The following is a 20,705-nucleotide window of genomic DNA, read 5'->3' on the forward strand; positions in this document are numbered from 1 at the left end:
GACCTGAGCCGAAGCCGGACGCTTAACGAACTGAGCCACCCAGGCGCCCCAAGGTTATTTAAAATCTTAATTTAAAAAAAAACACCAGATAGCTTAAGCTCTCCAATCAAGTGGCAGAGTGGAATTCAACATCTATTTATGATTAAAACTTTAAACAAAATGGGCATGAAGGGCACCTGGGTGGTTCAGTCAAGCATCTGACTTTGGCTCAGATCATGATCTCACAGCTCATGAGTTCAAGCCCTCCATCAGGCTCTGTGCTAACAGCTCGGAGCCTGGAGCCTGCATCGGATTCTGTGTCTCCTTCTCTCTCTACCCGTCCCCTGCATGCTCGCTCTTTCTCTCTCTCAAAAATAAACAAACATTAAAAAATATAACAAAGTGGGCATGAAGGAACATATCTCAACATAATAAAGGCCACATACAACTGTCATCTTACTCAGTGGTGAACGTCTGAAAGCTTTTAAGATCAAAAGACACTCTTGGAGCCCCTGGGTGGCTCAGTGTCGGTTAAGCGTCTGACTGCAGCTCAGGTCATGACCTCACAGTTCGTGAGTTCGAGCCCCTCATCAGGCTCTGTGCTGACAGCTCAGAGCCCGCTTCAGGTCTGCTGTCTCCCTCTCTCTCTCTCTCTCTCTCTGCCCCTTCCCCCTCTCAAAAGTAAATAAATATCAAACAAAAACATCAGAAAACACTCTTACCACTTTTATTCAACACAGTACTGGAAGTACTTGCCAGAGCAGTTAGGCAAGAAAAAGAAATAAAATGCATCCAAATTGGAAAGGAAGAGGCAGGACCATCTCAATCTATAGATGATACGACATCATATACAGAAGCCCCTGACGACTACCAAAAACACTGTTCGAACTGATGAACAATGTCAATAAAGTTGCAGGATTCAAAATCAAAATCTGCAATTCAGTTGAATTTCCATACTTTAGTAATAACCTATCAGAGAAATTAAGAAAACAATCCCCATTCCCAACAGCAGCATAAAAAATAAAATACCTAAGAGTAAATTTAATGAAGGAAGTAAAATGCATGTACATTGAGACATTGGTAATTCAGTAATGGAAAAATTGTAGAAGGCACAAATAAATGGATGATAGTAAGTGCTCATGGAATGGAAGAATTAATGTTAAAATATCCATACTGCCAAAAGCAGTCTACAAACTCAATGCAATAAAAATCAAAATTTCAGTGGCAAGTGTTGGGGAAATAAGACAAAGAATCCTAATACCCCAATTAGTGAAAAGAATTGAGAAAGAAGAATAAAGCTGGAGGCATCACACTTCCTGATTTCAAACTGTTACAATGCTATAATCACCAAAACAGTGTGGCATTGGCCTAAAAATAGAAGTGAGTGTGGCACAGGAGAGAGAAACCCACATCCATGTGATCGATTTAAAGCAAAGGCAGGGAGCAGTCTGTTCAGTACACTGTTGGGCAAACTGGACAGCCACATATGGAAGACTCCTGTCTTACGCCACACACAAAACTCAAGTCGGGATGTCTTGAGAACTTGGAAGTACTCGGGGGTAAGCTCCTCGACTTCAGTCTCCAGGGCAGTTTTTGGGTTTGACCCCAGAAGCAAAGGGCAACAAAAGCCGAAATGAGCAAGTGGGACCACATCAAACTCTAAAGTTGCTTTACGGCAAAGGAAACCATCAACAAAATACAGCAACCCACAGAGTGGGGGCAATACTGCATTTCATGTATTTGATAAGTGGCTAATACCTACACCATATATGAAGAACTCTTACAACTCAGTAGCAACAAAGTAGTCCAACGAAAAACTGGGCAAATGATCTGAATGGCTATCTTTCCAAAGAAGACATGCAGATGGCCCATGGGTGCCCGGAAAAGGGGCTCAGGCATCAGGGAAATGCACATCAGAACCACAAAGAGATACCACCTCACACCTGTTCAAATGGCTTTCCTGAAAACGACCAGAAATAACAAGAGTTGCTGAGGAAGAGCATGAAGGCGAACCATCGTGCGCTGAGGCGGGAACGTGAGCCGGTGCGGCCTCCGTGGAGAACAGTACGGAGGGCGCCTGGGGCTCGTCAGGTGCGCACATGATGCTTGGTCTCAGCGCAGGTCAGGATCTCACAGTTTTCGGGTTGGAGTCCCACCTCATCGGGCTCTGCATTGGCAGAATGGAGCCTTGCCTGGGCTTCTGTCTCTCTCCCCCACACCCCCCTCTCTCTCAAAATAAATAACTAAAACCTTAAAAAAAAAGTATAAACTTTTCTCAAGAAATTAAAAATAGGGCTGTCTGGGGCACCTGAGTGACTCCGTCAGTTAAGTGTCCGACTTCGGCTCAGGTCATGATCTCACGGTTCATGGGTTCTAGCCCCATGTCAGGCTCTGTGCTGACAGCTCAGAGCCTGGAGCCTGCTTTGGATTCTATATCTCCCTCTCTCTCTGTCCCTCCTTCACTTGTGCTCTGTCTCTCTCTCTCTTTCAAAAATAAACATTAAAAAATATAAATGAATAAAACTAGGACCATCTGGCTGGCTCAGTTGGTCCAGCATGTGACTTTTTTTTTTTTTTTTTTTAATTGGGACAGAGAGAAACAGAGCATGAGTGGGGAGGGGCAGAGAGAGACACACACACACACACAGAATCCGAAGCAGGCTCCAGGCTCTGAGCTGTCAGCAGAGTCCGATCCAGGCCTCAAACCCACGAACCATGAGATCATGACCTGAGCCGAAGTCGTACGGCTAACCGACTGAACCACCCAGGCGCCCCTTATCAATTGTTTTTAATGTTTGTTTATTTTTGAGAGAGAGCACAAGTGGGGCAGAGGGAGGAAAGGACAGAGCCTAAGTGGGCTCTGAGCTGAGAGCAGAGAGCCCGACGCCAGGCTTGAACCTACAAACTGAGTCATGTCCTGAGCTGAAGTTGGACACCTAACCACTCAGTTGCTCCGATGAGCAAACATTTCTAATACATTTTATCTTGATACACAAGCAATGATGTCCCACGATCACATCTGAGCCAATGGTTCTGAAATCCGCGTGCTTCGGGTTACAAGCATGTTTCCAGAACAAATTATGCTCACAAACCAAGATTTTACTGTACTTAGAGATGAATTAAAATAACACAGCACACCAAAACTTACAGGACACAACAGAGGGAGTGCTGAGTAGAAAGTTTGTAGGCATAAATGTTCACATTACAAATAAGAAAGATCTCACGTCAACAACCCAACTTTACCACTTAAGGAACTAGAAAAAGAACAACTCCAACCCAAAGCCGACGGAAGGAAATCACGAACATCAGAGTGGTGATAAATAGAGTAACGGAAAATCGATAAAACCCAACGTTGGTTCTTCAGAAAGATAAAGTCAACAAGTGTTTGCTGGATGGACTCAATGAAAGAGGACTCAAGTCACTAAATTCAGGAATGGAAGTGGGGTCATCACCACCATTTCTACAGAAATACTCAGGATTGTAAGAGAGTGCTGTCAACAGTTGTAGGCCAAACTATCGGATTACCTTGTTGAAGTGGACGACTTTCTTGAAACACAAAACCTACCAAGACTAAAATCATGAAGAGAAAACTCTGAATAGACTTGTTACTAGTGAAGAGATTGACTCCACAATCAAAAATCTCTCAACAACGAAAAGCTCTAAACCTGATGGTTTCACTGATAGATTCTTCCAGACTAGTGCCAGCCCTTCTCCAACTTCTGCAAAAAAATTGAAGGAAACACTTCCTATCTCATTCTGTGAGGCCACCATAGTCCTGATACCAAAGCCAGACAAAGACCCCACAAGAAAATGACCAACCACGCCAGTGTGCTTACGAACACTGATGCGCACGTCCTCAACAGAAGGCTAGTGAACAGAACTTAGCAGCATGTTAAATGGACTCTGTGCCCTGACCAAATGGGATCTATTCTTGGAATGCAGGAATGGTTCAACATAGAAGAATCAACCCACGTGATATGCCATGGCAACAAAATGAGAGGAAAAAAAATCATTTCAGTTGATGCAAAAAAACCATTTGACAGAATTCAACACCCTTTAATAATAAAAGCACTCAAGAGGTGCCTGGGTGGCTCATTCAGTTAAGCCTCCTTCTCTTAATTTCAGATGATCTCGTGGTTTGTAGGTTCGAACCCTGCGTCAGGCTTTTCACTGACAGCATGGAGCCTGCATGGGATTCTCTCTCTACTTCACTCTGTGCCCCTTCCTTGCTCGCACTCTCAAAATAAATAAACAACAAAAATAAAAAGCATTCAATAAAGTATGACTAGAAGAAAACGACCTTAACGTAATACCGTGGCCTCTGTCATCCACCTCACTTTGTCTCATCATGTGGGCACTTTATCATCTCCCATCATCACAGGGAAAGGAAGAATGAGTAAGAGAGAGGGAAAAAGAGACCGCATTCCATTAACTTTTATTACAGTCTGTTGCTATAGGTGTATTTTATTATTTGTTGTTAATCTTTTACTGCACCTAACTTATAAGTAAAATTTTATCTTAGGTATATATGTTTAGGAAAAGACCTAGTATGTTTGGAGTTTGGTTCTATCCACAGATTGAGATATCCACTGGGGGGTCTTGGAATGTATCACCCGCAGATAACAGTGGGCTGCTTTAAGCGTCCGGTATGAAAACACACAGCGGACATCATTCGCACTAATGAAAGACGGAAAGCTTTTCCTCTAAAGTCACAAGCTACGTAAGGATGCTCGCTCCTGCACTTCTGTTTAACGTAGTATTAGAAGTTCTGGCCAGAACAATTAGATAAGACAGAGAGAAGACATTCAAATCAGAACGGAAGAAATAAATTTAACTTTATTTGCATATGATATGATCTTATATGTACTAAAGGCTCCATAAAGAAGCTGTTAGATCTCATAAATAAATTCAGGAAAATAACAGTACAAAGTCAACACACAAAAATCAGGTGCATTTCCATACACAGTGAACAATCTGAAAAGGAAATTACAAAAACAATTTCATTTATAATAGCCCATAAAAAGAATAAAATACTTAGGACTTAACCAACCAATCAGGTGAAAGAATTGTACCACGAAAAAACTACAGAACACTGCTGAAAGAAAATTGAAGACATAAAGTAATGGAAACACATCCCATCTCCATGGATCGTAAGACTTAATATTTTTAAAATATTGATATTACCCGAAGCCATCTATAGATTCAGTATCACCCCATCAAAATCCGAATGACTTTTTTTGCAGAAAAAGAAGAACCCATCCTGAAATTCACATGGAATCTTAAGGGACTTGAACAACCAAAGCAATTCTTTAAAAGGATGAATCTTGAAGGATTTAACACTTCCTGACTTAACTACAGGGGCGCCTGGGTGGCTCAGTGGTTAAGCATGCGGCTTTTGCTCAGGTCATGATCTCACAGTTCATGGGTTCGAGCCCCGCGTTGGGCTCTCTGCTGACAAGCTCAGAGCCTGGAGGCTGCTTCAGATTCTGTGCCTCCCTCTCTCTCTGACCCTCCCCTGCTCATGCTGTTTCTCTCTTTCTCTCTCTCTAAATTAAAACAGTAAAAAAAAAAAATTTTTTTTTTAATTAACGACAGAGTTACAGTCATCAAAGCAGTGTTGTATTGGCATAAGGACAGACCAATAGACCCATGAAAGAATATGCAGAGCTCAGAAATGACCCCTCACATACACACTCAAGTGATTTTTGACAAGGGCACCAAGATCATTCAGTGGAGGAAGGACAGTCTTCAACAAAGGGTGCTAGCAGAGCCAGATGTCCACGTGCAGAAACAATGAAGTTGGACCCGTACCTCACACCTTATACAAAAGTGAAATAGATCGAGGACCTAAACTAAGCCTAAGACAGTAAAACTTGTAGAAGACTTAGGACAGAACGTCACACAGGTAACCAGGGGGAAAAAAACCAACTGGATTTCATGAAAATTTTTAAATTTTACATGTCAAAAGACACAGAAGAAAATAAACATCCTGATTCAAAAATGGGCAGGGGCACCTGGGTGGCTCAATTGCCTAAGCGTCCAACTCTTGATTTCTGCCCAGGTCATGATCTCGTGGTTCCTCAGTTTGAGCTCCACATCGGGCTCTGCGCTAACGGCACTGACCGTGGAGCCTGCTTCGGATTCTCTCTCTAACCCTCCGCTACTCATGCGTTTGCACTCGCTCGCGCTCTCTCTCAAAATGAATAAATAATCTTAAAATAAATTTTTTAAAGGGCAAAGGACTTGAATGGACATTCCTCCAAGGAAAAGACACAGGTGGTCAGTGAGCGTGTGAGAAGGTGCCCAGGCACTAGCCCTCAGGAGACCCCGCCTCACAGCTGTGGGCACAGCTGCTCGCTGAGTAACGAACAGAGGTGTTGATGAGGATGCAGAAAAATCGGGATCCTTTCACAGTTTGTGGGAATATAAATGGTATTTCCACGTGTGGAAACTCAAAAAATTAAAAGCAGAATTCCCATATGACCCAGCAGCTCCACCTCTGGACATTTCCCCAGGATGGGAAGCCGTGTTTTGCAGCCGTGTCCCCACCCTCCTGTTCACAGCAGCACGATGCACAGCAGCAAAATGCGGAAGCAGCCCAGGTGTCCTCGGCAGGGGCTGGGCCAGCGAAACGTGCTGTGTACCTAGTGGAGGCATCCCTCAGCCTGGAAAAGGAAGCAAAATACGCAGTATCCTACATCATGGATATGAACTTTGATGGCATTATGCCAAGTAAAACACCAGTCACCAAAGACAAATCCTATCCAGTTCCACGTGCGTGAGGCACCTACGGGAGTCAGGATCGCAGAGAGCGGGGCGGGGGTGACGGCGGGGAGGAGAGGGAGGCCCTGACTCGGGGAATGCTCCAGTTACAAGATGAGAAGCGCTGGGAGCCCGGTTAGTGGTGATGGCTGCACAACAATGTGGATGGACTTAGCACCGCATTTTACGTTATGTGTGTATGTGTGTTTTAATGTTTATTTATTTTTGAGAGAGACAGAATGCGAACAGGGGAGGGGCAGAGACACGGAGACACAGAATCCGAAGCAGGTTCCAGGCTCCAAGCTGTCAGCACAGAGCCCAACACGGGTCTCAAACCCACTAACTGCGAGATCATGACCTGAGCTGGTCAGACATGAAACCAATTGAGCCATCCAGGCCGCCCCAAGATACAAGTCTTAAATGTAAATTACCACCCGTTTTTAGAGATGTATACACCACACAACCCACATCCTTACCAACATAGTGAACATTTCCATTGTTTCAGAAAGTCCCTTTCTTCCTCTTTAGAATCTCACCACCCGAAGGCAGACAGTGGGTTGGTCTCTGTCACCAGGCGCTCTGCCTGGTGTGGAAGTGCCGACACACGGAGTCGCCCACGTCGGCTTTCCCTGAGAAGAATGACTTGACAGTGTGCCCGCTCTCCTGAGCACATCAATGTCCTGTCCATTTTTATTCGGGACTGATGTTCCTTTATATCAATATGCCACAGTTGCTGTATCCATTTTCCTGAACAGTTTTTTCTATTGGAAAAGTTAAATGAAATGAACAAATTCCTTGAAAAAGCACACTTTACCAAAAAGAAGCCAGAATAGATAGAAAGTCTGACTGTCCCCCAGGGAATTAGGTGTGTAATTAACAGTTTCTGACACAAGAAACCCAGGCTCGAGTCCCCTCACTGACACCTGTCTGCGCTCCCGTGTCCTGTAAACTCCCCCGGGCCGTGACGCTCGTGTCGCCTTTATCTAAGGCCTGACGACAATGCTAAAAGGAAGAACAAATATAAACTAGTATCTCCCATGAACATAGACACGAAAGTCCTGCTTTAAATGTTAGCAAAAAAATTAAATACAGCTTGAGGAAAGCAGCCCTAGCCGTGTGTAAGAAGGTGGACACATGACGTGTGGCGTTTACTCCAAGAACGAAAGCCTGGTTGGTCGAACATTCACAATCAGTGTCCCTTCCTCCACTGACAGAGTTAAGGCAGAGCGTGGTCTATCATCCCAGCAGGGGCAGTAGGAAAAGCATTTGATAAAATTCAGTAGTACCTGTAGGGGCGCCGGCTGGCTCAGAACAGCACACGCTCCTGTTGACCTTGGGGTGGGGGGCTCAAGCTCATGGTGGGTGTAGAGATTACTGTAAAAAATAACCTTTTGGGGGCACGTGGGTGGCTCAGTCGGTTAAACATCCAGCGTTGGCTCGGGTCATGATCTCACGGTTCATGGGTTTGAGCCTGTGTCTGGCTCCACGCTGAAAGTGCAGAGCCTGCTTGGGATTTTCTTTCCCAGTGTCTCTCTGCTCCTCCCCTGTTTGTGTTTCTCTCTCTAAATAACTTTTTAAAAATGCATTATATTCCCTTGGTTATTAGTTGTGTGACTTTGGATAAGTTACTTAACCTCTCTGGGCTTCCGTTTCCTCATTTAGAAAATGGGGGCTGTAATACTGTCTGATAATAGTGCCTTGTTACTACAGTTGTTGGCAGGATTAAGTAAGTTCGTACAACAAATGTTATAATTAATTTAACAGTCACTCAAATGAGAGCTATGATGATTTATTACATAAAGCACCTAGAATACTACAGGATATCATTAGCAAGTTACATAAAATAGAACCGAAGAACAACTCATGCGCACGTGAGAAAGCTAGAGAGCTAGAGGAGTTCTGCAGATTAACCATAAGAAATAATTCTTTTTTTCTTTTTTTAATGTTTATTTTTTGAGAGAGAGAGAAACATGGTGTGAGTGGGGAAGGAGCAGAGAGGGAGGGAGACACAGAATTGGAAGTGTGCTCCAGGCTCTGAGCTGTCAGCACAGAGGCCAATGCGGGGCTCGAACTCACGAACCGTGAGATCATAACCTGAGCTGAAGTTGGACACCCAACTGACTGAGCCACCCAGGCGCCCCTGAAATACTTCATTTAATAAGTAGCCCTATGCTGTGTTTTAGAAGGACTTTGAATACCAAGCAGGAAACATAAAGACCTGTTCTCAGTGACATCATAGTCCGTGTTTTCCAGAAAGCTGGTTGAGGGCTATTAATCTGGCAGGGTTGCACAGGCTGGACAGAATGGAAGAGAGATCTTAACACTGAAGAGTTTGGCCAGGACACTGGAGTACTTGAACACAGAGACAGAGGCGCACTGGAAATCAGAATGCCAGCTTTTCCAGGGCTTAGGCGGGGTTTTAAGAATCTACCTTCAGGGGCGCCCGGGTGGCTCAGTCTGTTAAGCATCCAACTCTTGATTTGGGCTCAGGTCAAGACCTCACAGCTTTGTGGGTTCAAGCCCCGACATCAGGCTCTGCGCTGACCCAGGGAACCTGCTCCGGCTTCTCTCTCTCTTCCTCTCTCTGCCCCTCCCCACTTGCGCTGTTTCTCTCAAAATAATTTAACTATTAAAAAAAAAAGACAACAAAGGATCTCTGTCTTTAACCCTGACCTTTTCTATAGGTCTGTCAATGGAGTGTACCGGATCGGACTGTATGCTCTCAAAGACATGCCGGCCGGCACCGAGCTCACCTACGACTACAACTTCCATTCCTTTAACGTGGAGAAGCAGGTAAGCCCAGGCAGCCCGTCCCGAGGCGGGTCGAGGGCCCTCACGACGCGGGCCCCGCGCGCATCGACGGGCGGCCGCTGAGAAGCGCCTTGGAGAAGGCGGCCCTCGCCCGCTCGCGGCCTGCCAGCCTTCCCTGGCCTCTGAGCTCCAGAGGGAGGCTCTCCGGCGTGTGCGGTCCTCGATCAGTTCTTAACTTGCCTCGTGACGTTTTCCCAAGTGTCCGCTTTCCTGTCCGTGGAAACATGGATTTTTCTCTCCATGATTTTCCTCTGTATTCACACTTGCTGTTAGGGGCCCAGGTGCTCAGATTTCTCCTCACTTGTAAGTGAGCCCCCCGCCAAGCGTTCTCTCTCCTTTCAAAGCAACTGTGCAAGTGTGGCTTCGAGAAGTGTCGGGGCATCATCGGGGGCAAGAGTCAGCGCGTGAACGGGCTCGCCGGCGGCAAAGGCAGCCAGCCCGTGGCTGCCCACAAAAAGTCGGGGCGCTCGAAGGAGAAGAGGAAGTCGAAGCACAAACTGAAGAAAAGGGTGAGTGGTGACCTCCGGCCTTCCCCGAACCAGCTCGGGGGCGGCTGCTCGGGCCGTGAGGGGCGCGGAGGGCCGGCCTGTGAACGGGCCCTGGCGGGCTGCGAGCCGCACTCTCACCGCGCCGTCTCCTGCGCCGGGTCCGTGCGTTTTGCAGAGAGGCCACCTCTCCGAGGAGCCCAGTGAAAACATCAACACGCCCACCAGGCTGGCCCCCCAGTTACACATGAAGCCGATGTCTAACAGAGAGAGGTGAGGAGGCTTGCTTGCCCTTTGAGATTTGCTTGTCTGGTTAGAAAGTGATGAGACCGCTGCACGGTCGAATCACTTCTTGTGTGCGGGAGGTTCACTTCCTGTGTGCGGGAGGCCTATCACCATTCCAGACGGGGTTAATATTCTGAAAACTGAATTTCAGTGTATTTGGTTTCCTTTTAATCTTGTGTTTTACAAAGTAAAAGCTTTTTATTAATTTAAAGCTTTTTAAATACTTTAAAACTTTGTTCAGAGAAGGATTACATGGGCTTTGCCAGCTTGCCCAAGGGACCCATGCACAGAAGAGGTCAAGGTTCCCTGCCTGTTGGTACATTAATAGAGCAGTGAAAGGATCTTTAGTGTCATTTCCGCTCCTCCTGCATTCAGGTAAGATTTGTCCATGGCAGAAGGAATGATGTGTGTCCGTCCCAGGTTCTGCATATTCTGCCTCTTCGGTGACCGGACACTCCAGTATCTTAGAAAGTTCATCCTTGCTTGCAACTTCACTATGATTTTAACCCCTTTCATCCTGTATCATGTGGAGTCATAGAAATTTTAAACCTCAGCAAAACAGAAATGATCCAGTCCGGTGGTTTTCTGCTCTGGGAGCTTTTAAAACCTCCTGCTGCCCGGGCCCCACCTCACTCAGAGTGCCTAAACCGCCACCCTCAGAGGTGGGACCCGGGCCTCAGCAGCGTGCAGCGCGCTCCAAGGGGCGCCTGGCTCCTCTCACCCTTGAGGTCGGCGCCCAGGCGCTGCCCCGAATACGGTCTGCTGTGCACGCCCGCCGTTCCCCGCTGGTCCTGAGCCCCGGCTTTGTTTTGGCGACTTCCTTTAGAGTTTGTACATGTTCTCTGTAAATCTCTGCCTTCTGGTCAGGCTGTGCCATTTCCAGAAGTTTTGCAGCTTTTCAGTGGTATTTGCCAGATACTTATAAATACTGTAGGGGACTGTTTGGGGGCACCTGGGTGGTTCAGTCGGTCTTGATCTCAGCTTGGGTCTTGATCTCCCTCTATGTCATGAGTTCAAACCCCGTGTTGGGCTATGCACTGGGCATGAAACCTACTTTAAAAATTTATGTATTTTCGTGTATGTGAATGTTTTATATGGGAAAAAACTAAGATGCAAAACTGAATTATGGTTCCCCATATATAATTATTTTTTAATAGCTGAATTAACTGATAATTACTTATATCATCTTAACAATGGTTTATATAGAGTAGATGTGTAATAAACACTTATTAAATTAATGAATAAAGGAACTTCCTTCCTTCCTTCCTCCCTTACAGGAATTTTGTGTTAAAGCATCATGTGTTCTTGGTCCGAAACTGGGAGAAGATCCGGCGGAAGCAGGACGAGGCGAAGCCCAGCAGTGACAGCATGCACTCCGCGTCGCTGTGCGCCCGCTGGGGCGGCGTGTGCCGAGACGACGGGAACATCAAGTCAGGTGAGGGCCAGGGCGGGCCCTCCTGTCCCGGGGCGGGGGCCTCACCGCGGCCACTGTCCGGAGCCTGCCTGCAGCCCGGGCCCGAACCGCTCCGAGCCCCGCGTGTCGGCACAGCGCCCTCCCCCGTCGCTCTCCGCTCTTGACTCGCTGGTCTGTGCTCTGGGGACGGGGAAGAAGGCCCCTCACCTGCCGCCCAGCCCCCCTGTAGCCTGTGCCTTTGCAAACGCATGACGGGAGGGGGTCCTCTGTCACCCTGCCCGCCTGGAGGGTTACCTCCGATGGCGCACAGGGACACCAAACTGGGCAGCAGTGATAGCAGCGTGGGTTTGAAGACTCTCCCCACGTTCAGACGCGCCTCTACACACAGACCTCGAGACGCCTTTCCGTCTCTTGAGCAAACAACCTAACGGCTCCTGAGTTCAGCTCTGTGGTCCCGATCACACTGAAAACAGCCTTCCTAACAAGAAACAGGGTTCGGTGACTCATGCTGTTCCGGGTCTTGCCTTCTGTCCCTCACGAAGCAGACACGTTACTCGTGGTGTGTGTGGGAACGAGACAGATTTAGAAATTTGCCTTCAGTCCTGTCAATAATTTGATTGCCATCAGTTTTCTGAATTTAGGTCCCACTTAGGTCAGAGCGTCTGATAATAGCAGTTACTTCGTGAGTCTTTATGACGGGTCAGTCCTTGAGCTAAACACGTCCAGAGCGTTCTCTCATTCCGTCGGCACAGCTTTCCCATGGTGCCGTCACGAAGCCGGGACACAGAGAGTATATGTAACTTGCCCGCAGTCCCACAGCTGGGAAGCAGGGCAGCCACTGCTCTGTGCACGGCTGGCCCCGTTTTCTGACGTTCATTAAGGGGGGGAAAGAGAACCTCGTGATGCCTGGTCTGCCTGAGCACTTCAAGGACAGTAGCGCAAATGGCAAGACTCCGTGGGGGCACTGATTTTCACTTGACCCTTGCAGATGTCTTCATGACCCAGTTCTCCGCCCTGCAGACAGCGCGGTCTGTCCGGACGCGGCGGCTGGCGGCAGCTGAGGAGAACGTGGAGGTGGCGCGGGCGGCCCGCCTGGCCCAGATCTTCAAGGAGATCTGCGACGGCATCGTCTCCTACAAAGGTGACCACGCCCACCCGAAGGCTTCCTCCTCTGCTTCCTGGACAAAGCCTGTCACTTACCCTCACCCCAGACCCCCAGGTTCGAGAACGACGGGTGTTCGGGGCTAGCGGTTCGGGAAGTTACTTCCCTCTTGCTGCTCAGCCTGTAGAGTCGACAGGACTGGCGCTCGTCTTGGGCGGGTGCTGACTGGGTCTCATGCCTTGATCGCTCCTGTCAGTCCTTGGTACTTACTGGGCTCCGCCGCAGTTACATCCTGCGTCCGAGACCACACGTCTCTGCTGCAGGATGGAAGGAGCCGGTCTCGGGCCCAGATGTCCCCGGCAGGGGATTTGCAGTTCAAGGAAACGGTGTTGTGAACATACAACTTCAGTTTTTGTTTTTTGGGTTTTTTTAAGTAATCTCTGCACTCAACGTGGGGCTTGAACTCACAGCCCTCCGATCAAGAGCTGCAGCCCCGCCAGCCGCGCCCGCTGGGCGCCCCTGGAGCTGATTGGGTTGCAACCAAAAGACCTTTGAGAATCTAGTAAAAGCTGTGGACTGTTTCCCCAGAAAAATGTATAACTTTGCATGTATTTTGGGGAGTTCACAGGCCCTGGCCCCTGCATTAAGGAAAAGAACCTAAAGTTGCAAGAAGATTACTTTAAAAGCTTTTTCACGAGAACACTTTTATCAGGCCGCTCCTCCCTCAGGGCCTCTATTGAGTACGTGTTGGGGGCAACAGTGGGGAGAGAGAGGTTTTCGTTTGGGGGGCTGGTTTGGTGGCCGTCATGGCTTTTTCTGACCAGGGGATCTGGAGATGTTTAGAGTGAAGGATTTTGGGGATACCTGGGTGGCTCGTTTGGTCAAGCGGCTGACCGGATCTTGGCTCAGGGCACACTCTTCCAGTCGAGAGGTCGAACCCCTCATCGGGCCTGGGCTGGACGTAGAGCCTGCTTGGGATGCTCTCTCTCCCTCTCCCCGCACGCTGCCCCCACTCTTGTGAGCACTCTCTCTCAAAAAAAAAGTAAAAGGAGAGATTTTTAACAAGTACTTGCAGCTTTTTGCTATCAGTTTGGGCCGGTTTCTCCGTCCCTCTCCCTAGATTCTGAGGAACCTAGTTTTCCCTCTCGTTCCTCAGTCCACTGCTTAGCTCCATGTTTTAGTGGCTCCTCAGTTTTGTTAACCTGCGGAGAGAGGGGAAGGGGGGCCGACCTGTCCTAAGATTTAGAGTTCTGTACTACTGCTCTCTCTCCGTCCCCAAGAAGTCTCACCCCGTTGCCCGCCAACCCTGCCTGAAGGGACATGAGCCCGCAGCCAGTAAGTACGTCTGCACCCCTACCTTCTGGCAAGAGACAACAGGCTTTTTCTCTTTAGTAGTTGCTGGAAAGAAACGCGGTGAATGAAAATTCCTCAAAACTTTCAAAAACAGAAATACAAGAAATAAAAAATCAACTAGAAATGCCACAGGACCCAGTAATCACACTAATGGGTATTTACTCCAAACAAAAATACTAACCAAAAAAGATAGATGCACCCCTGTGCTTTTTGTGGCATTATTTAGAATGGCCAGGCTGTGGGGGCAGCCCAAGCGTCCGTCCATGCTGAGGGGGTAAAGACGACATAATAAATGCATTCGGTGCAATGTTACTTGGCCATTAAAAAGCAAAGGAGACCTTGCCGTTTGTGACAACGTAGACTACAGGACATTATGTTTACTGAAATAAGTCAGACAGAGATTTCACTTGTGTGTAGAATCTAGAAGGGAAAACGAGCAGATCCTTCAATCCAGAGAACAGTCTGGAGGTTGTTGGAGGAGGGGTGGAGATGGGTGACACTGGCAAAGGGCATGAGGAGGCACAGACTCACAGTCCGGGGGGTGAAGACCGGGATAGCAGTGGCCGCGGTGCGCGGGGGGCGAATCGAGCTCTCGGACCACGTGTTGCACCCCTAAAACCTGCCCCACTCTCCGGGTCAGCCCTTCTTCCACAACAACCTGGAGAAAGAGAGGAGGGAAGGTGGGCAGCGCACCACAGGCCGAATTCCGTTCTCATGATACAGAGTAACTGTTATAAGGAAACGGATTCCAGGAAATGTTCACACTAAACGAGTCACTGTCCAGAATTTAACTGCATCCACACAAGCAGAGTAATAGTAACCGAGGGCCACCGACAAGAACTAGGAAAGTATTTTTGGGTGAGACGTTCCGAACGTCAGGGACGCGTGGTGAGCAGCCTGGCCGGCCGGGACCGTTTCCCCAGCCCGCCCCGCACAGACCGCTGCTCGCCTCACTGGCTCCCAGAGGCCTGCTCTCGGGCACATCTGCCTCCTCTTTCGTGGTCCAGGAGATCCTGAGGGGACCGTCCCTGCCTCGGTGCCCACGGTCCCGGAAAGTCCTTGCACATTTCATGGCCGCCCTCAAGAAAAAACTTCGATGTTTTTCCCCTTCACTTTTAATTGTGGGGATTCTGTGTTTTCAGGAGGCGTTAGTACCTGCCCCTCTTGAGTCCTGTCAGCCTAAACCCTTGCCTTCCCTTGCAGATTCTTCCCGACAAGCTCTGGCAGCCCCCCTTCTGAACCTGCCCCCGAAGAAAAAGTAAGTTCACAAACTCTGGCATCCTGAGTGCCAGCCGGGTGCCGAGCGCATGGCTGACGCCCGTCTGTGCTGCAGGAACGCGGATTACTACGAGAAGATCCCCGACCCTCTGGACCTGGCCACCGTGGAGAGACGCATCCTCACCGGCCACTACAAGACCGTGGAGGCTTTCGACGGTGACATGCTCAAGGTCTTCCGGAACGCCGAGGTATTCTGCGCGCCCTGCCCACTGCCCACACCCCGGGGCCGCTCCCTGCTCCCTGTGTTTGCCGTGACCGCGGGGGGGCAGCAGCAGAGCAAATGGGAACCCGGTTTTCATTCCTGCTAGTTGATATGCGATGGTATTGGAAATCTGTTAGCCGGAATGGGGGGGGTGGGGCTTGCCACCTCTGTGGGTGGGTGTGGACTGAGCTGTGCGCTGCTGTGGGCCCCACCGCCCGCCCCTGCTGGACGCCGGCTGACGACAGGAGCCCGCCCGTGTCTCTCTCTCCCCTCCGCTGTCTTCAGAAGTACTACGGCCGGAAGTCCCCTGTCGGGAAGGATGTCTGCCGCCTGCGGAAGGCCTACTACAACGCCCGGCACGAGGCGGCGGCCCAGATCGATGAGATTGTGGGCGAGTCGGCGAGCGAGGCTGACGGCAGCGAGGCCTCCGTCTCCGAGAAGGAGAGCGCGCACGAGAAGGACGATGACGTCATCCGCTGCGTGTGCGGCCTGCACACGGACGAGGGGCTCATGATCCAGTGCGACAAGTGCATGGTGAGCCCCCCCCGCTCCCGGCCTGCCTGCCTTTCTCCTGTCTCTGTCCTGCCGGCTTCCCCGCCTCACCATCCCCCTGCACGGTCTCAGGGAGGCGGGACCCAGCCCAGACGTGGCTGCAGCGCAAGGGCGGGGCTCCGGACGGAGGCAGCTCTGAACCCACCACCTCCCAGGGCAGGAAAGGGGCCACACAGGGTGGTCGGGAGGCCAGAATTAGGCAGCAGCACAGAGAAGCACTGTGCAGGGCCAGGGTGCTCCATCCGCTAGGCGGCCGGCTCTTGACTTCGGCTCAATTCATGATCTCACAGTCGGTGGGATGGAGCCCCGCATCGGGCTCTGCGCTGACAATGTGGAGCCCGTGCGGGGCTCTCGCTCTCGCTCTCTTCCCGAATCTTTCTCTTTCTCACTCTCTCAAAGATAAATTTCACACTTCAATAAAGAAAAAGAAACGTGTGGCCAGGCCACTGCAGCAGCCGGGTGACGGCTGTGCGTTGCTCATACTCAGTGAGCGGCTTGCTTCTCTGTCGCCTCTGCTCTCTGTCCTTTTGTCTGCCCTGTGTGTGCGTCCGGGGCCAGCGCACGTTCACACGGACCCTCCTCCCTTAGTTCCTGTTTGCCTCCGCCCTGTCCCGCTGTTTCGTTTTGTTATCCCCCCCTTCCCAACCGCACTCTGTCCCCACAGGTGTGGCAGCACTGTGACTGTATGGGGGTGAACTCGGACGTGGAGCACTACCTCTGTGAGCAGTGTGACCCAAGGCCTGTGGACAGAGTAAGCTGCCCTCTGGGGACGGTCTGGGGGGGGAGCGGAGTTAGCGCCCATCCCCCTTCTGATTTGATAAGTCACCCAGACCCACCTCTCTGGGCCTCAGTGTCTTCGAGTTTACACTGAGGGTAACAGTTCCGCCCTTTCCTTACTCAAGTGTGTGGTCGAAGGGGAAATAAAACCCTTAGGAACCTGCAGAAGGAGCGGTGCTCCATGAGCAGGGTCCGCGCCCTCTGAAAGAAGTACTTGTGAAGGCCAGGACTCGGTACTCTGCACACCACTCGGGTCAAGTAGTGTTTACGTGAAAAGCGCATGGACTCCGAGTCCACAAGGGCTACGCTTAGGTCCACGTGCCAGAGGAGGTGGCAGGTCGAGTGACCCACCCAGGTCAGCGGATGGGTGTTGTCTTGGTTCCTCGGGTGCGCGTGCGCCACCCTGGGCAGGGCTGCCCTGTGACGGGAAGTGTCGCAGGCAGAGCCTTTTCATGGCGGCATTGTCGTTTAGACCGGGCGCTTCCTGCTCGCATGCAGGGGACGCGGTCCGGGATGTCTGGCTTCCCTGGCCCGTGGGCTCTAAACGCCAGCAGCCTCCCTGCGTCCCCGTCACACGCTGTCACAAGCTGTGCTCCGTGCGATCAGTCGGGGTCGCACGGCCTGTCTGTTTGGGCCTCCGCCGCCGCTCTCCCAGCTCAGCCCCGGGGCCTTCGTCTTCGTCTAGCTCTGTGTTGTGTGGAGGTGACAAACAGGAAGTCGTGCGCTGGCGGGACTTCTAGGTCAGAGTCCCTTTTCCTCTGGAATGGAGGTCAGCGGGCGGGAGGCAGCAGTCGCAGCCCTGACCCGTTGGGTTTCCGTCCTCGCCAGGAGGTGCCCATGATCCCTCGGCCCCACTACGCCCAGCCCGGCTGCGTCTACTTCATCTGTTTGCTCCGAGACGACTTGTTGCTTCGTCAAGGTGCGTGCGCACGCGCTGCGCGTGGGACTGGCTGTGAGAGTGAGAGAGGGCACAAGCTGGGGAGGGGCCGAGAGAGAACCCAGGCAGGCTCCACACCCAGCACAGAGCCCGACTCGGGGCTCAAACCCACGAACCACGAGACCGTGACCTGAGCCAATATCAAGAGTCGGACGGTTAACCAACTGAGGCGGCCAGGCGCCCCTGAGAAATCTGCATATAACTTTCGGCTCCCCCAAAACTTTACTAATCACCTTCTGTTTACCAGAGCCTTCCTTCAAGATAACATAGCCCGTTAACGTGTTTTGTATGTTACATGTACTTATGTACTCCGTGCTTACGATAAAGTAAGCTGGAGGAAGGAAGCGTTCGGCGAGTCATGAGGAGGGTTTCTGGAGTCCCGTCCCACGTTCGTCAGAACAAACTCGGCCCAGAAGTCCGCCCCGTGCGGTTTAAACCGTCTTGTCTCAAGGGTCCACAGCTCAGGTCTTATTTCCTTCAGTCCTTCCGCTTTCTGCCTTTCCCCCCACCACGTACGGTGAACTTGGAGAGGCTGTCACGAGGCTAGTCATAGGACTTGGGGAACACAGGGAGGCCCCAGGAGACGAAGGCCTCCCCCGCAGCGCCCTCCCAGTCCCGCACGACGGTCCTCGAGCAGGACTGCCGCCCTGCCCTCGGGCCCGCTGCTTCCGGTCCCGAGTCCCTCCGAGCCGACCCAGGCGGGGCCTGGGGGCACGCGCCGTCTAACGTCCCCCGTGCGTTCCAGGCGACTGCGTGTACTTGATGCGGGACAGCCGGCGCACCCCTGACGGCCACCCGGTCCGCCAGTCCTACCGCCTGCTGTCGCACATCAACCGGGACAAGCTCGACATCTTCCGCATCGAGAAGCTGTGGAAGAACGAGAAGTAGGTGTCGGGTGCCTGCTCCGTCCCGCAGAGAGCGGGTCCTCACCGGGGCCCTGCCGGCCGGCTAACCCCGCGCCTCTCTCTCGCCCAGGGAGGAAAGGTTCGCCTTCGGCCACCACTACTTCCGGCCCCATGAGACCCACCACGCCCCCTCCCGCCGCTTCTACCACAACGAGCTGTTCCGGGTGCCGCTGTACGAGATCATCCCGCTGGAGGCCGTGGTGGGGACGTGCTGCGTGCTGGACCTCTACACGTACTGCAAGGGTGAGGCGCCCGGCCGGCCCTCGTCGGTCTTGCCCTCCGTGAGAGGGAGGGGCCCGGCTGGGAGGCTTTGGAGGGCCCGACGGGACGGCGTGCTGTCTCTCGCCCAGTGCTCGGTACTCAGGAGCTGTTCCTTCTCCAGCACCCCGACTCCTTTTTATTTAGTTAGCGTTTCTTTCCTAATTTTTTTTTAAGTTTTTATTTTTGAGAGAGAGAGAGAGAGAGAGAGAGAGAGAGAGAGAGAGAGAGAGAGAGAGACAGCATAAGCGGGGGAGGGGTAGAGAGAGAGGGAGACACGGGATTCGAAGACAGGCTCCAGGCTCTGAGCTGTCAGCACAGAGCCTGATGCGGGGCTTGAACCCACGAATCGCGAGATCATGCCCTGAGCCGAAGCTGACGCTCAGCCGAGGCGCCCCGCCCCCCCCAGCACAACACTTTTATAAGCTTCGTGGCCAACAGTGGAGGCTGTGGAGTCACAGGGTCCATTTTCAAATCCCAGCCCCGCCACTTTTCACATGTGTGCCCTGTGGCGGTCACGTGACCTCTGGGAAGTCGCAGTGCACGTGAGGATGGAGTGAAATCACTCGCACGCTCACCTGGCCCTGTCAGCGGCGCGGCCGCCTCGGCTCCTTCCCCCATGACACGCCCGCACGCTCACACACATGCGCACGCGCACACACACATATGCACACCCATCTCCTTTTCCATCGAGGACCCTCCCCCTCCAGTCACCAGATGCCCCAGACTCACCACCCTGTGTTCCCCTTCACGGTCCCGCCGCCCTCGCCATGGCCCCATGGCGAGGGGAGCCCAGGGCGGCGCGGGGAGGGGGAAGGGAGGACAGGCGGGGCCTCTAGCGGCGTCTGAACTCCTAGGGAGACCCAAGGGGGTGAAGGAGCAGGACGTGTACATCTGTGACTACCGGCTGGACAAGTCTGCACACCTGTTCTACAAGATCCACCGAAACCGCTACCCCGTCTGCACCAAGCCCTACGCCTTCGACCACTTCCCCAGGAAGCTCGCCCCCAAGAGAGACTTCTCCGTGAGTCTCCTTCCCTCCGCGCTTCCGGCCCTGGGCTTACCCTCGGGAAGTTGTTGGTGTCCGTGTGATAGTCAGGTCTTCCTCTTTTGTTTTCCTCACACCTTCACGATCTTGGCCCTTGAGCCCCCATTGTAGCTTTTGTTGTGTTTTTCATATCTGTAATTTTACGAAGCAAGTAGAATTAGCAAGAACTCTGAGGAAACGTCGGTGAAAATACTTCAGTGCTTTTTCCTTGTAAATTTTTGCATTTAAAACGTAAGATACCATCATTGTATAAAATGTGAAAACTATAGAAGCGTTAAGAAGAAAACGCCTTCTACTATCCCCCCCGCCCAGAAAATGCCCGCGCTGACGTTTTCATCTGCCTTTCCCCCGGGCCGTCGTTCATGGCCGTGAACCTGCTGTCTTCCCACGGAGGCGCCGGTCGTCCGCGAGCAGCTCACCCTCGAGCCTGCTTTCTGTGGGCTTGTCCAAAACCACGGCGTCCTCCGAGCATGGCTAGAAACCGTCAGCCAGGAAGCAGTTCTGTGTCCCTACTTTTCTGTTGTTGTTTGTGGCAATCTTCAAACAGTGTTATGTCT

General features: G+C 51.3%; 1 protein-coding gene across 1 annotated transcript in view; it reads left to right on the plus strand.

Moving 5' to 3' along the window:
• ASH1L (ASH1 like histone lysine methyltransferase) overlaps nucleotides 1-20,705 on the plus strand; it is a 136,817-nt gene that overhangs the window by 113,259 nt on the left and 2,853 nt on the right. Inside the window, exons 16-28 of the mRNA XM_029933455.1 lie at nucleotides 9,426-9,534; nucleotides 9,897-10,061; nucleotides 10,216-10,310; nucleotides 11,600-11,757; nucleotides 12,725-12,877; nucleotides 15,395-15,449; nucleotides 15,525-15,657; nucleotides 15,957-16,205; nucleotides 16,888-16,974; nucleotides 17,829-17,919; nucleotides 18,683-18,821; nucleotides 18,913-19,085; nucleotides 19,958-20,124. Coding sequence (XP_029789315.1) covers nucleotides 9,426-9,534; nucleotides 9,897-10,061; nucleotides 10,216-10,310; nucleotides 11,600-11,757; nucleotides 12,725-12,877; nucleotides 15,395-15,449; nucleotides 15,525-15,657; nucleotides 15,957-16,205; nucleotides 16,888-16,974; nucleotides 17,829-17,919; nucleotides 18,683-18,821; nucleotides 18,913-19,085; nucleotides 19,958-20,124 — 1,774 coding nt within the window. The remainder of the gene's footprint in view (nucleotides 1-9,425; nucleotides 9,535-9,896; nucleotides 10,062-10,215; nucleotides 10,311-11,599; nucleotides 11,758-12,724; nucleotides 12,878-15,394; nucleotides 15,450-15,524; nucleotides 15,658-15,956; nucleotides 16,206-16,887; nucleotides 16,975-17,828; nucleotides 17,920-18,682; nucleotides 18,822-18,912; nucleotides 19,086-19,957; nucleotides 20,125-20,705) is intronic.

The sequence above is a fragment of the Suricata suricatta genome, chromosome 3 (genome assembly GCF_006229205.1).
Source record: "Suricata suricatta isolate VVHF042 chromosome 3, meerkat_22Aug2017_6uvM2_HiC, whole genome shotgun sequence".
NCBI classification, from domain to species: domain Eukaryota; kingdom Metazoa; phylum Chordata; class Mammalia; order Carnivora; family Herpestidae; genus Suricata; species Suricata suricatta.